At 47.0% G+C, this 13,981-nt stretch overlaps 4 protein-coding genes across 4 annotated transcripts; 1 reads left to right on the top strand and 3 right to left on the bottom strand.

Annotated features, from left to right (window-relative positions):
* On the top strand, positions 1-1,143 carry N7539_008628 (PfsNACHT and ankyrin domain protein; the record flags this gene model as incomplete). The annotated part of the gene is made up of 3 exons (XM_056938223.1): positions 1-372; positions 533-581; positions 683-1,143. The coding sequence occupies 3 exons, from the start codon at positions 1-3 to the stop codon at positions 1,141-1,143; spliced, it is 882 nt and encodes a 293-aa protein (XP_056786605.1).
* Positions 1,144-3,470: 2,327 nt separating this feature from the next.
* N7539_008627 (oxygenase MpaB family protein) lies at positions 3,471-3,806 on the bottom strand (the record flags this gene model as incomplete). The annotated part of the gene is made up of 1 exon (XM_056938222.1): positions 3,471-3,806. One exon carries the CDS (start codon positions 3,804-3,806, stop codon positions 3,471-3,473), a length of 336 nt encoding a protein of 111 aa, XP_056786604.1.
* A 214-nt stretch (positions 3,807-4,020) lies between these two features.
* Positions 4,021-4,794, bottom strand: N7539_008626 (uncharacterized protein; the record flags this gene model as incomplete). Its single annotated transcript, XM_056938221.1, has 2 exons — positions 4,021-4,686; positions 4,783-4,794. 2 exons carry the CDS (start codon positions 4,792-4,794, stop codon positions 4,021-4,023), a joined length of 678 nt encoding a protein of 225 aa, XP_056786603.1.
* Positions 4,795-7,934: 3,140 nt separating this feature from the next.
* N7539_008625 (indoleamine 2,3-dioxygenase) lies at positions 7,935-9,374 on the bottom strand (the record flags this gene model as incomplete). The annotated part of the gene is made up of 3 exons (XM_056938220.1): positions 7,935-8,609; positions 8,801-9,085; positions 9,177-9,374. The coding sequence occupies 3 exons, from the start codon at positions 9,372-9,374 to the stop codon at positions 7,935-7,937; spliced, it is 1,158 nt and encodes a 385-aa protein (XP_056786602.1).
* Between the last annotated feature and the right edge of the window lie 4,607 nt (positions 9,375-13,981).

Below are 13,981 nucleotides of genomic sequence, written 5' to 3'. Positions count from 1 at the left end.
ATGATGGCATGTCCACCGACAAAGCGCTATATGGAGCTCCCGCATTGCCCCAACCAAGGCACTGTGGAAAATCCCATGTCCAACGGGGTACGCTTTTCGTCTCACAGCCAGTTCAACAACGGGTCCAAAACACATCAGCATCTCATGTCCTATGTGCCACCCCAAACACCGGGCGGAATGGACTCGCGGGCTGCAGAATCACCCGTACAGCGGCTCGTCAAGCCCGGTTCATCAATTACCACGATGGACCTTGGCCCGGCTCGCAGTGTGTCGCTTTCGGGAAGTTCGAGCCCGGCGAGAGCGGCGAAGAGTGATGGTCTTCAATCTTGTCTGTGTCAACTCTCTCGACAAAGCATATGGCGGGCACTTGTTGTGCGTGGAGATGGAGGCCGCTGGGCTCATGAATGACTTCCCATGTCTTGTCATTCGAGGCATTTGTGACTACGCGGACTCAGGGAAAAAGAAAACGTGGCAATAATACGCTGCAACCTTGGCCGCTGCATACGAAAAGAAACTTTTGACATGTATGCAGCCCAGTGCTGTTGATGCGGAGGACCCAGCGAAAGCTATCGTGGAGAAGGGTTAGTACCTACCTCAATATTCTAGCTGGAGGTGTTTCACAACCTACAAATACCCAAGATCTAATAGTCTTTACACTTGGTCACATACTGATTGAGAGTAGTGCAACAACAGATCGATTGCGTACAGCAGATAACAGTCGCAACGAAAGCTACGACTGATTCTATAAAGTCTGAACTTCGTACTGATAATATCAAAAGCTGGCTTGATCCCCCCGACCCATCTACAATTGCCAACCACGCCAAAGAGCTACACCATGAGGGAACAGGCGCGTGGCTCCTGGAGGACCCTATCTTCTGGTCGTGGTATTCGGGGTCATGTCGACATATGTGGCTGTACAGGCTCGCGGGAAGCGGAAAGACCATTCTCAGTATTACCGTCCTTGACCACCTCGCGATGGGAAACAACGGTCCTATCCTCAAATTTTTCTTTGACTTTAGTAACACCAAAAAGCAGACTTATGAAAGCATGCTGAGGTCGCTTATATTCCAGCTTTATGATCTGCCGTTCATCTTCATGCGTTATTTCAAGTGCATCAGAATCGGAAAAGCCAACCTGAGATAAAGGAGCTCTCGGCTATTTCATTCAAAACGCTCGAAGCCCCGAGGAGGGTTTTTATCGTTCTGGATGCATTGGATGAATCAATAACAAGGAATGACATTCTCAAGTGGATAGAGCTTATATTGTCTAGGCCAGAGCTGGCCCATGTCCAGGTGCTCTATACCAGTCGACCTGAGTCCGATTTTCTGCGCCGTATTCCAATTGTGATAGGAGAGGAAAGTTGCCTACTGCTTAATGAGCAGGCTGTCAACTCCGATATCTGTTCATAGGTCTCAGCAAAACACTCTCAGCGGCATGATTTTACAGAAAAACCTTTGTCTCAGGATCTTCTCGAGGAGATACGGAAGAAGGTTGGCGACGGAGCAGACGGAATGTGAGGATTGCGGTTTTAAGTGAATGATAATAGTTGCTAACATTTTACTCAGGTTTATTTTATTCGTATACTTCATGATCAAGGGCCTTAGGGGGAGCAAGGGCAGGAGACCACAGTTGAAGGCAGTAACAGTTCTCTTTTCTCGAACACCGCAAACAGCTCAAAGAACTACACTCTTCACATGGAGACAGAAAGATGGCGGATTTTCCTCTCCGGATATTGAAGAGGCCTCTTTGTTACCTTTCATCATTTGCGACCCTGTTGTACGTGAACTTCGGGTCCTTATATTTGACAGTAATCTCAGCATAAAAAGCAGAAACGAGCGGAACTAATGAAGCTGGCAGAGTACTGATTATGATCGATTTCTTAAATTATTCCAAAATTCTCCGGAAAGGTTGACTGGTACTATGTGACGTCGAGGGGCCTATGCGGAGAAATGGTGGATTCACTTGCTTAAAAAATATTACGACACAACCCATTACCGGATACGATACTAGCCACAGAAAAACGACGTAGTCAAATATTTTGAACGAGAAATTGCAAAGGTCCATGATGAAGTAAGTCATCGGATGTCACGTTTCGTGCCAAGGACTATTCCGCCGTTTTTGAGCGCTATACCGGAGCTGCAGGTATCGTTCTACATAGCCAGCCTCTGGGCGCTTGGGTCTTTGCCAAGTTTGGTGAATGATTTCCATGCACAGTAGAATAACGGTGATGAGTGCAGCAAATGCTAAGGTCCATAATGCAAAGCTCCTAGAGAGATTGGAACATGATCATGCTAGCCAGCAAGAGTGGCCTGCTGGAATTGTAAGTTACGCCCTAAACAAAGACAATTCATCAAGGAGACGTACGTAGTGAATATAATTGGGATCCACCAAGGTTCGAAGTTGTCAGGGCATTCACATCAAAGCCTCGAAAAACGGAACAGGTAGAGAAGCGCTATTAGCCATGATATAGTGGGTGGGTTACTAATGCAAGACTTTTCTGTTTGTAAGAGACCCCGAAACCTTACTGAGATTATACCTTTGAGGGTAAAGCAGATTTGATTTGAATAGCCTGTTGATCGTCGGCAACCTGGAAGATGGCAGCTGAATATAATTTTAAGCTCGAAAATTGGAGAAAGACATATACACTCATATCCAATTGAAGCTCATACTTCAGGCTCTCGAGACTTGAAGATCAGTGTGATCGAAGGTTTTGGATGACTCGAGTTGACGTAGAATTGTAGTTACTAGTCAGTACACAGGCAGGACTCGACTCTGAATCAGCGGCTGACTTAGTGCCGTACTGCCTGAACTGTGTGCGGGGGCGGGGGGTGGTCTGTTACGGCTTAAAGTCGCATGTGGTACGCGCTTGGTTCATGGAAACGGAATTTGTGCACTCGGCCACGTGGCTTTATGGTGCGCCAATATGGATGACGTAAAATAGACGTGCGGATCTGGATATAGTCAACAGGGCTGGGTCGTAAGCTGAAGCAAGTCTAACTTATGAAAGGTTTAACCGATTTTTCGACCTATACTATTTAATTATATGATGGCAAAGAGCATGTCTCAGTCGGGAAGGCAACCACAGGTAGATCGAACGTATAAAGAACTCCAAGACAGCGTTTAGCATTCGCGTGTATACAGTCGATCGTAGCCCAAACCTCTCGCTGACCACTGGTGGTAGGTTTGATATCATAGAAGCTCGGAAAAAGGCTTACCAACGGCGAATATAGCTTTGAGAGGCCACCGCATGGATCTCTGTATGTCCAGAATATCCTTCTGAAGGACCGCTAACGTTTCAGAATATTTTAGCGACGCGCATTGCTCGTTCCACCACGAGCAAAATGCGGCTCTACCGCTTGGCCACTTATTGTGTTCCATATTCAGTGTAGTTCCTAGCCTTGCAAATCTTCGGTATATATAGTTTGACAACTCTGGAGATAGCTCGCCGAAGGCTTTTTCATATACCTCTATCATCCCCAGTAGATTGTCCCTGCCACCCAATTTTGCAATTCCGAATCAGATGTGCTGTATGACTCGTCTCCTTCGGCCCCTTGTACCCCGTCATGAATACGGCGTACGCGTTCGCATATATCACCGATTTCTTCATCCTCACCGAGGAGGACAATGTTAATGTATTCGAGGGATGAGATGGCACGTTGCTGGGCATTTTTCTCAAATCTGCTATGGATGGCCACTGCCGCAGCTACCTGGGAACGAGCAATTTGCATCATCAATGCTAGACCACCATCCATGAGGCAAATACTTTTGCTAACAATTTGTTCATATTGCGATTTTAGAGTGCTCATGGTGATAAGCAAAGAAGAACACGGACGAGGTCAAGACTGTACCTTGCTTCGAGGGATGCCGAGGTCTTGCGCTTTCGATATTTCAATGTGTGGCACGTATGGCGGGTCAACGTTCCTTTTCTGGGAACTGGTTGACACGAAAATCGAACACAATGTTACCATGGCTGAGGAGAAAGAAGAGAGAATAGCTAAAATGTGGAGGGACTTGGTTTGATCAAAATTGGAGAACAGAGCAAAACTCCTCCATAGGCCGAGGAGCATGTGCTTGGATGTTCTCTCTTGGTTCTGGGGTTTTTCTTCGTGTTTTGCGTTTTTTCAACACCCGGGAGAACTCCTTTTCCTCCCGTTTTCGTTTTGCTTCAACAATATCCTCGTACTTCATGACCGTAGCCTTGCCAACAACCGTCGATTTCACAACTTGCCGGATTTCCTTCTCATTCTGTTGGAATAATTCTTGGTTCCGCTGAAGAAGAAGGGAACGTCCCGCAAATGCCTTTTCGGTAGCGTTGAGCATTTTTTGAAAGCAAAGCTTGCCACGCACATCTAGATTACGTACATCCTCCTCAATGATTTTTCGTAGAAGGCATACGCCATCGAACGCGACGGGCGTGACAGGAGGCTCATCAGAAGAAGGGTGAGGAGCATTGACCCCGGCATCAGGCTGGAGCTGCGCTATTTCTTCGGGAGGCTTTTGGATGCCTCCAAGAACTTTCTCTGGGTTGAAAGGCTGCAGCCCACTTTTCGACCATCCCGAAAGCTTGTTCCTACGTGTGGAAAATTCATTGCGAGCACGGCTATAAAGGTAGGTAAAGTGTTGTTTTCCGATGCTGCCAGCACATCCCCGATCCGTAAATTGTGGACTGTGTTGGAGGCTAGGCAGCTAACACATGGTAGCTTTTTTTCTGAGTCATCGCTCATATTTTATGTAATGATTTCTTGTTCGAAGTTTTGTAAGATGATGGGTACTTAAACTCACAAGAAAAGTCATGGTTTCGCCGTCTGACCTGTTCAGATTGGGTAGGGAAGGCAGATCCTCTCTCGTACACTTCCGAGCTCTCGGCAACCAAATAGGCCCATTTTCTGTTTGGGTCTGAACAATAGCATATGTCTCACGCGTAGGTGCACACAGTATGCCATATGATCAGCCACTTCTTCCCATATGATCTGCCCAGCATCAGAGCTGATTAATTTAGCTCACCTTATGCAGATTTGCAGTGGTCTGAATGGATGCTACACTAATCGATTCTCGCGACCCGCACTTTCCGCAGCCTGCTTTGACCTCAGTGCAAGTGCTACGGAGAGCTGATTCTCAAGCTTGTGACAACCTGACACTCTCAACATTGCTCTTTATCCTCTGTTCAACATGGCAATATCCCTGTAGACAAGCAGTGTGCCAGGTATAACTCACTGACACACGAGAGATCACGAGAGAAGACTCTTGGAATTATACTGAAATGTTTTCAGTGTCATCCGGGTAGACTGCACTAAAGAAACTGCTGCCGGGGAGGGGGAGATACCAAGTCACTATTCAACAAGCTCCAAAAGCTCACGCCATCCGTTCATGGCTGTCCCTCGTCGCGATCCTACAACCTTACGATAAAAGACAACCTATTAGAGACTTATTTTACTCGAATATTAAACAAAAGGTAGACCGTTTTCAGTTCAAAAGGCGCTACCATATCCATATCAGAAAGGGGGCCTAGACCCATCGGAAACCAGCCTCTTCGGGAGGCCGGCGTCGAGCAGAAAGACGCTGGCAAAGAGTAGAAAACCAGCGGTCCGCTCAAGAACTGGATCTAACCCACGCGAATAAATCTGCGCACTAGACTGTCATCTCGAGTATCATTCCTTCACTTTGACCACAGACGGAAGATGTTGAAGCTTCCCATACTTTCCACGCGTAGAATTCCTAGATATCACCGTAGGAGGGAGTCTGCGTTCACTCGGTAGTCTGACCGTATTAGAAAAGGTAGGGTATTCGTCAACCAGGAGAAGTATCACATCCATCATCTCAACCAATTAACGTCTTTGTTTCATACTTGAGCAAGACCATCTAGCCCACACACAGAAGCTGGGCACAAGAATAGAGTTAAGTTCATACAGAATATAGAACATAATATCCTCGACATCATGTGCATTTCCCGCTGACGAAAACAAGCCGAAGCTGCCAGGGCAATTTCTTCTCATGACCCACACGCTAACAAAGTCGTCCACACCTACTAGAACAACTCGGAACTCGGGATTCTACCGTAAATCCTAACTAGGGTAGCTCCGCAGCGTAACTGGCCCCCTCCAAGCCGCTTTACCTACTGTCGATGGACTGTGCTATGGCGGTGTATCTTACCATGTCAAATGAGGTGAGGTCATATCATTTATTGCCTGGGGTGGATGAGGGAGCAGCTGAGTATGGTTTGAAATTGCTTTAGAGAAATCACATTTAGGGAGGAGGGACGTACTACCTTGCCCGTTGGACGAATAATTCTGAGTATCTGCTATTCCCAATGCGAGAACTTGAAAGAAAACCAGGAATCGCTCTGGCAAGGACCTCTTCCTAGCATCTACATCCATGACATTTTACTGAGCCTGCTGTCTATATTGATACGTCTGCCTTGTATGCTTATACCCTCGTTCTTCATTGTCATTAACTACCAACGTTGCCGTCCGTCTCATGCTTATTTGATCTAATTGTAAATACATTTACAGCTCGGAGCCTCGTACTAAGATTGAACACTGTCAAGGCCAGACTTTTCGGTTTCGTTGCAAACGAACATAAGGCTCCAGCTGGGAAGGTACACATACTAATAAATAGACAGGCATGTGGCTGTAAAGCGAGCTTCCATGAACCTATTGATAGACGCATATTGTAGTGTTTCACGGGTAACTAGAAATATGTATGTTGACATAGGGATGTAGGAGCTCAAAGTTATAGAGAACCAGTCCCTAGTGTTGGTTAACAAAAGCTGTAGGGTGGAGGAAGAAGATACGGCAATGTATCGTTATTGATATAGAACTCTGTACCAAAGGCAGGTCAGATGGGGAATCATCACGCAGTCGCTAAACCTGCGTAAAAGAGAAAAAAGATTGTACGCAGCAACAAGAGAGTCTTCCCCCCGAATTCGAGCGCACACAACAAGATCGACGATCTGCCTTGCCAGAGCCGTTCTGCTTGACGCTGGCGTCACGAGGACCCTGATTTCTGATCAGACTACCAATGGCGTCATTGGCGGAAACGCCGGTCTGGTCTCAGGTGTTCTGGGGTGGTGGGAGATGTTTTCAGTGTTTTTATTGTTTTTATCGATGGCACCGGTTTTTGGGTCGGCAGCAACGTTACTGATATTGGCGGTACTGTGGGAAATGCTATACTGAGCGTTGCCCTGCCCAGCCCTTTCTAGACGGCGCGCCCTTAAGCTATAAGGGAAAGAAGGGATGAACTATTTAAGCCATGCGCATCCAAATACTGACCACATTGAAATGGTAGATAAAGTATTGGGGGCTCACATCCGTCGGGGAATTTCCGATAATGTTATCTAAAACACGCCAAACGGTGCCAGTGTTGTTGTTGCTTTAGATATAATTACTAGTAATTGGATTTGCAAATGACGATGATGGATTCCTTGGAGTGAAAGAAGGCCTTAAGGGATTGAATTCTGAATTCGTAGTTGGTTTGCTTGGATCAGTGAAGACCAAGTACCTCATTCCCCAGTTATTGATCATCCATCTAGTGTGACCTTTTCGCGAGGCTTTGAGCGTGAACGTTCACGTGGTGTCAAGCACACGCAGGGGAAGCAATCAGCATAGTCGGCTCTGAAAGACAAGGCTTATTGATTTCGGGCTGTTTTGTGGCATGTGATACTGCCGACTCACCGCAGCCATAGCCTAGATAGAATCTCTCCCCAGTAGCAATCTCACTCCTCATCCCTCTCACACATCGTGCAGCTGCCCCTACCGTAGCTGCATCCCATCACGGGCGTCAAGATCGGTTCTTGTCCGCTATCTAGCGGCGCATAGGCAACAGTGTGCTGGTTTCATGCAATGCTCTCACATCATCATGAAAGATAGAGATATGTTTATTGTACAGGCGTAATGCGCACTCCACTTGTTATGACAGTGGCAGTTCAGATTGACAACTCACCGGCGGCAGATGCCACCTTCGCTATCGCCAGCTGTCCATGTCCCGCAGAGATCAACCACTTGAAGATAACCACCTGCTTGCCCTTCGACCTCACTCAACGATCCCGGTCCAAGTGAGCTGGGCTGACTCGGTAGTCGTCGCGCCCATGCATTGATAACAGGCTCCCCTGTCTCATCCCTGGGTTGTTTCAGAAAGGGAATAAGCGCCGTTCCACCTGTGCCAAAGAGCCCTTTGCTATTTTTCGGACCCAAAGTAGCTAGATTCATTGCCGTAGGATACATATCGGGTTCTGGGGTTTGTTGATTCATACGGGACTGGACAACAATGTAGCGGGAAACGACCTGAATGTGCCGGTCGCGCATGTTTCGTAGCACTAACAGACAGGCGTCGTACGCAGATTGCAAAGCTAAATCCGTGGGCCGAGTGCGAACATATGAGCGAATGTTCGCAACCGCTTCGACATCCTGCAAGAACCGACGGTGGGACCCGGGCACATATTCGCGCATTTCATGTATAGATCCGGGGCCTAATTCTGCTGTATCTGAAATAGACCGTGATTTCTTCTGTTCGTTGCAAGTGACTCCGGTCGGACGATGTTCTACGCCCAGGACAATATCGAAGAACTGGATCAGCGAGCTCTGCGCATTGCTCCCACCACCGTACTGGCGATACTGAGGGGGTTAGTCCCGTCATCGTACAGCAGACCGCGGGGCAAGCCCGCCTCACTCATATTCTTACTGCCGGATAAGTAGGGACGAATACGGCGATAAAATCAATGAGGATCGCAATTCTCATACAAACATTGTAAGAGCAAGGTGATCTTATTGATGATCTCTGCGACTTGCTGTAAATAGCCTGTGACCTGATACGTGTCGCCGGCGCGAGCGGCCGTAATCGCCTGGAGCATTAGGGGAAGTGCTGGAGCGCCCTGTGCTTCGATTGCCACTGACACCAAATAAAACAACTGTTCGTCGAGAGAACCGGTGAATGTCTGCAGGCACGCAAGACTATTTAGGCCATTGGTAGGCTCATCGGCGCAGATTGGCTTGTAGTTCCAAAGACAGACTCCCGCGTAGGTCGCTACGGGGGGCACCTCCAGGCGCTCACAGACTTGAAACAACGGAACCGTTAGCTGTGGCGAAATCCTCTATCAAAGAGGAATCCGGTGTCAGCCAATGCCTTCTCAGTCCTTCAGTAGGAGATTCGAGCTGAAAGGCCGTATTCGCGAACCCTCATACCTCGGTTGGCTGATCCCCACCCCATATATAACTATGGAGCAAGAACACCAATATCACATATGCGCGACGCCACTCGGCAACCGCCTGCAGATGATCCGTGGAAAGACGAGGAAGACGATCAATCATTAATCGAATACGCTTGCTGAGGAGTAACGGCTGCAGATCTGCCACAATTGCTTCCCACTTCGCATAGTACATGGCGGGTAAGGTCTCGAGTGGCAGCTCTGGAGGCAGGAATCCATGCTCCGGCGAAAGATTGTAGTTTGCCAGGGCAGGCACTGGGGGTAAAATGATGGTAGGGCCGGCTTTCGGGCTCAGCAGAGGTGTTGTAGTGCTTGGGTGGTGGTTGCTGCGACTGCTTTTCTTGATATCTGTTCTTGAAAGCTCGTGCCGAGCGAAGCATAGGCACGCGATCAATCCGTAACTTACGTGTTGACCGTGGTCGCAGCCAAAGCCGCACTGTCGAAAAATGACTAAATCAAAAATCAACTTGACAATGCAGAAGTTTTGAGACGACGACGAGGTGGGTGTAGGAGGAGAATCCCTTAGCTCCTAATTTCTCTTTTATATATATTCTAGCCAAACGTCGAAGCCGTGTCCCACTTCACCTTTAGGACTCGCCTGGCGAACTAGAGTAAATAGTATAAGTCCGGCATCATCCAAATCATAATGATCAAATGAATCTCTGACGATATAGTCTATACCTCATGCATTAACCTTGCCGTTGAAAATATAGTTCTTTCTTACCCCCCAGCAGTGGACTATTCCGCTCTTGACATTAACATTGAACAGGGAAGCAATATTTAAATTAGAGAATCAGTACCGTTGGATTATAATAGATATGCGTCAAATTACTTGAGAACTATTCAGAATCTTGGGTAATAGTCATTATAATCTGGCATAACAAAATTCAAATCCTACCCAGTCCGGTCGGTCGGCCTATCTTTGGATTCATGACCTAGGGTTCAAGTTTGTAGCGTTTATCTCAATCGCATAATTCTAGTCACCTTTGAATAATGTGAAGGCTTTCCAGCTTCAATATGTGAGTATCATATATATGGAATTTCAAGCCTCCTGGATAGTCACCTCAGAGTTGTTATTTCTGCCCGCTGTACAGATTCTGGCCCAACTACACGAAGTAACTGCGAGGAGTTTGTCATTGAAGACATCACGGTACTTTAGACGGCAACCAAGCACGTACATCTATAACTGATCTTCACTCGTGAGAAAGATGCCTAGTTCATGAAACATATTGCTACGTTCGATGTGTATGTTCGTCTAATCCGCACAAATTCGATGTACCCCCCTCGGGAGTCTGGCTTACTTCCGATATACGACTGTGCGTTAGGTGACGTCAATTTGACCAAGTCTAATGATTATTGCAGCGGACGGGAAAAAGGCCGGATTTAATGACTCTCATTCAAATGATGATGGCACGGAAGATGCTGGAAACCTTCGGCACGCAACGTCTTCGACAAAATTCTATCAAAAGGAACTTTCATACTCATCAGAATTGTCGGCGCGACCGAGTTATTTCTCTTCACTCTACTACTGACTCTGCTGAGTCCCCTCGAAATAATACCAGATTTACTGGTAGCACTCGCAGCTTCTTTTATGTGTGACTGGATGTGCGACTGGAATCAATATGAGGACAGTCAAACCTCAGCAAAGTCTGGTCTTTGATCTACCGATTCTACGCAGTGAAATACTCGAGCGCTATAGGTCTCAGGCGTACGAAAAAGCGGTCGCCCGCGTGGATAAGTCTCCGAGTATCAGACAGACTGAAGCACTGAGTCGTGGTGGAAAAACCAATCGACCTTTGAACGCGTTCATACTTTTCCGCTTCGCCTATTATTGCCCGATAGTCGAATACCTCGCGAGTCGGCACGACGTCCACAACAATAGCGTGGTATCCCAAGTTGCCGGGGGATTATGGCGCATGGATCCTATAACGCAATACACCTACAAATGCCTGGCAGAGATCGAGCGCCGAAATCACTCCGAGGCCTACCCAGATTATAAGCTCCATCACAAGCCCAGTTCCAGGAACTCCTCGAAACAGGCGGTCATGACTGAATATCAAGTTAGCTTTTCAGCAAAAATCAATACGGAGATCTTGGTAGCTCCCCTCAACAGGGCTTATGAACTTGAATCACCCCTAAGCCTTTTCACGGGCATGGAGACTCCGCACTCGACTTGGAACAGCGTACATGAATCAAATGTCTCCCCATTTGACTGTATCGACAACTTCATGGAGAAAGCGGGTAGCGATCCGTCCCCTTTTCTCATAGAGGACTGGATCATCCATTCAACCGACGACATTTTCAATCAAAGTGTTGATGAGAAATCAGCGGCAATGCTGATTTATCCCAGTACCTGACTTGAGACACGCTTGCTTTTTGATCGGGGTCTTGTCTAAACGGGGCGACGTCCTCTAGTCAAGCGTTTGGCTTGATGGAGTTATGCCGTCTCGTCATTGTCTCGACCTATCATTGTGGATTTGTTTATCGAATTTCAGGGCAACGAGTTAAATCACGACCAAGCTACACTAGAATTCCAGACGTGCGACAAGAAATGCGATATAGCTATGCGACATGACCTAGTGCATTTTAATAAATGAACAACAAGAGACCTTAGAGACGACCCGCGGGTGGATTTAGAGATCTGCAATAGCCACAGAAGAGCCCTTAAAGTTCGCAGCTCAGTGAAGCCATTCATGCATAGTCGAGCAACTCAGAGTCAGACGGTGATTGGGATTGGTGATATCATATGGCCTGGATCTATAGTAGGGCGCGTATTTACGATTTTCAAGCGTTAATATATCTCGTCGTCTAGTTTCAAGCTGTTTATTTGATTCGGCCTTCTGCCGTCTCACAGCCGACCCACAAACCCACACATTAGCTAGCCTAGCCTCTCTCCCTCCTCCTACCAATCAGGTTGCGTTTCATCTTTCTGTTTTCCTGCCGTAGAGAATATCTAGGGATGCTAGCAACTAGTTTATTAGATAGAATTCTTACTGAGAAACACATAGCTGACTGATAGAGTAGCCTTTACTCAAGACACAGGATATTCGTACCATACTACGGTTACCGTGCCGTCGCGAAATCGGACTCTCAAAAATTCCAGTTTCCCAACTCCAAACCACCACCATCCAGCTGTCTTCCACAGAAGAACGCTGTCAATGAACTAGCTTATAGCAAATGGTAGGCCTGTTGATACTGTCATCGAAGCACCTGTCATGTCTTTATACCCACTGGTTCGTAATAAATTTCAGTCTCACTTGGCTGACGGTATTTATGAAACAATCCGAGTCAAATACACATGCCTGTGATAACGGCAACTCCCTCGGCCCCTTTGAAAGACGCTTTACCTTAGGACGAGTCTAGCAAGCGTGAAATGACTCGGTCTCAGTGGTCTACACAACTGGGTGTGGCGGGATTGTTTAACCGTTGAACTCGTCCAATCCGACAACTTCTGATGCGCTCCATAAGTCGGGTCGAAAAACCTCGCTGGTTTCTTTTTGTCATTCCCACTACACTATAGCAGTTTTTTTTTCATTCAAAATTGTCCTCAGGCATACGACTGGGACTTTCCCACCGCTCTTTCTAATTATATTGGACCCTGACGAGCTCTATTTAGGTTTGGGGATGGAGGAAATAGATGAAAGACGCTCTTCGAATAACTGACACTTTATCATATGTCAAAACCCCGAATCAGAATTATCGTGGACCTACCTCCAGATGGTTCAGATGAAATGGGATTTGGCATCTGCGAGGCGCGTTCATAATGGCCATAGGTCTTGTGGTTAGCTAATGGTCATGTGAACAATCAATTACATCACTCCGCCGCTAGGTGGGCGAAGAAAAAAACGGAGGTCGCTCGGACCCTGCGAATGGGGTATCAGTGTATGAAATTTAGAACTTAGCGGCAAGATGCCGGCCGTGTCAAAACTATTTCTCCGTTGACTTTGGAGCTTCAGCTAGATCGCTCTATATCGGAGAGAAAGTACAACACGCAGGCGTTTCACCCTTCCTAATTGCCGCAACTTAATCTACCCTGCATCGTCCTATCCAAAGTCGAAACAGTCGCCGGGCCCGAAATAGATCGAGTTGGAAATGAGTAAATTTGCACGTTTTCACTCTCTCTTGTGTAATGAGCCGGTCATCCCGAAATGTCTGAGGTAATATGTGAGGTACAGAGCAAGTCACTACACTGCTTCCCACTTGGATTGGCAGGGCAGAAAATTGTTTATAGCGGGAATCGAACGAAACTTGCACGCTATTCTCTCGGTCTGTAAATGAAATTCAACAATTTTCATGTGCTGTTCCAACCTTATAAATTATCACGAATGGTCCCTCGGACTCTTTGTAATATTTCATCAATCAATGTGAGCTTTGATGAACCTAAGCCTTCAGAGTATCTTCTCAAGACAGGGGGGCGACGGAGAGTAATGAAAGTTCGGCATGGCCAAGCCGAAATCAAATTATATGGCGCTAATTGTGATTCAATCTCACCTCGCGATGTCGCTCTTTTCGCGTTTTGGGCGATAAATCAATTATGCGGCGAGAAACAGAATGCAGTGTTACAGGAGAACGTGACGGTCGGTGCTCAAGGAGGGCCCTTCAATCTCGGGATGACGCCTTGGGTGGCAGCAACGCGGACCACCAACCCGCGACTGCAAACGCTTAGCTGCTACCAACCGGGTATGAAAGTGATTGAATGGAATTTCAGACAACTGCACTCGTTATTGTTGACATACTTGGTGTCATCTAGCAAGGTTCTAACGGACCCAATTAAAATCAAAA

Source organism: Penicillium diatomitis (genome assembly GCF_028827545.1).
Source record: "Penicillium diatomitis strain IBT 30728 chromosome Unknown utg000013l_segment0_segment0, whole genome shotgun sequence".
NCBI lineage: Eukaryota > Fungi > Ascomycota > Eurotiomycetes > Eurotiales > Aspergillaceae > Penicillium > Penicillium diatomitis.
The sequence above is the reverse complement of the archived record's forward strand: the minus strand, read 5'-3'. Positions and strand labels throughout refer to the sequence as shown.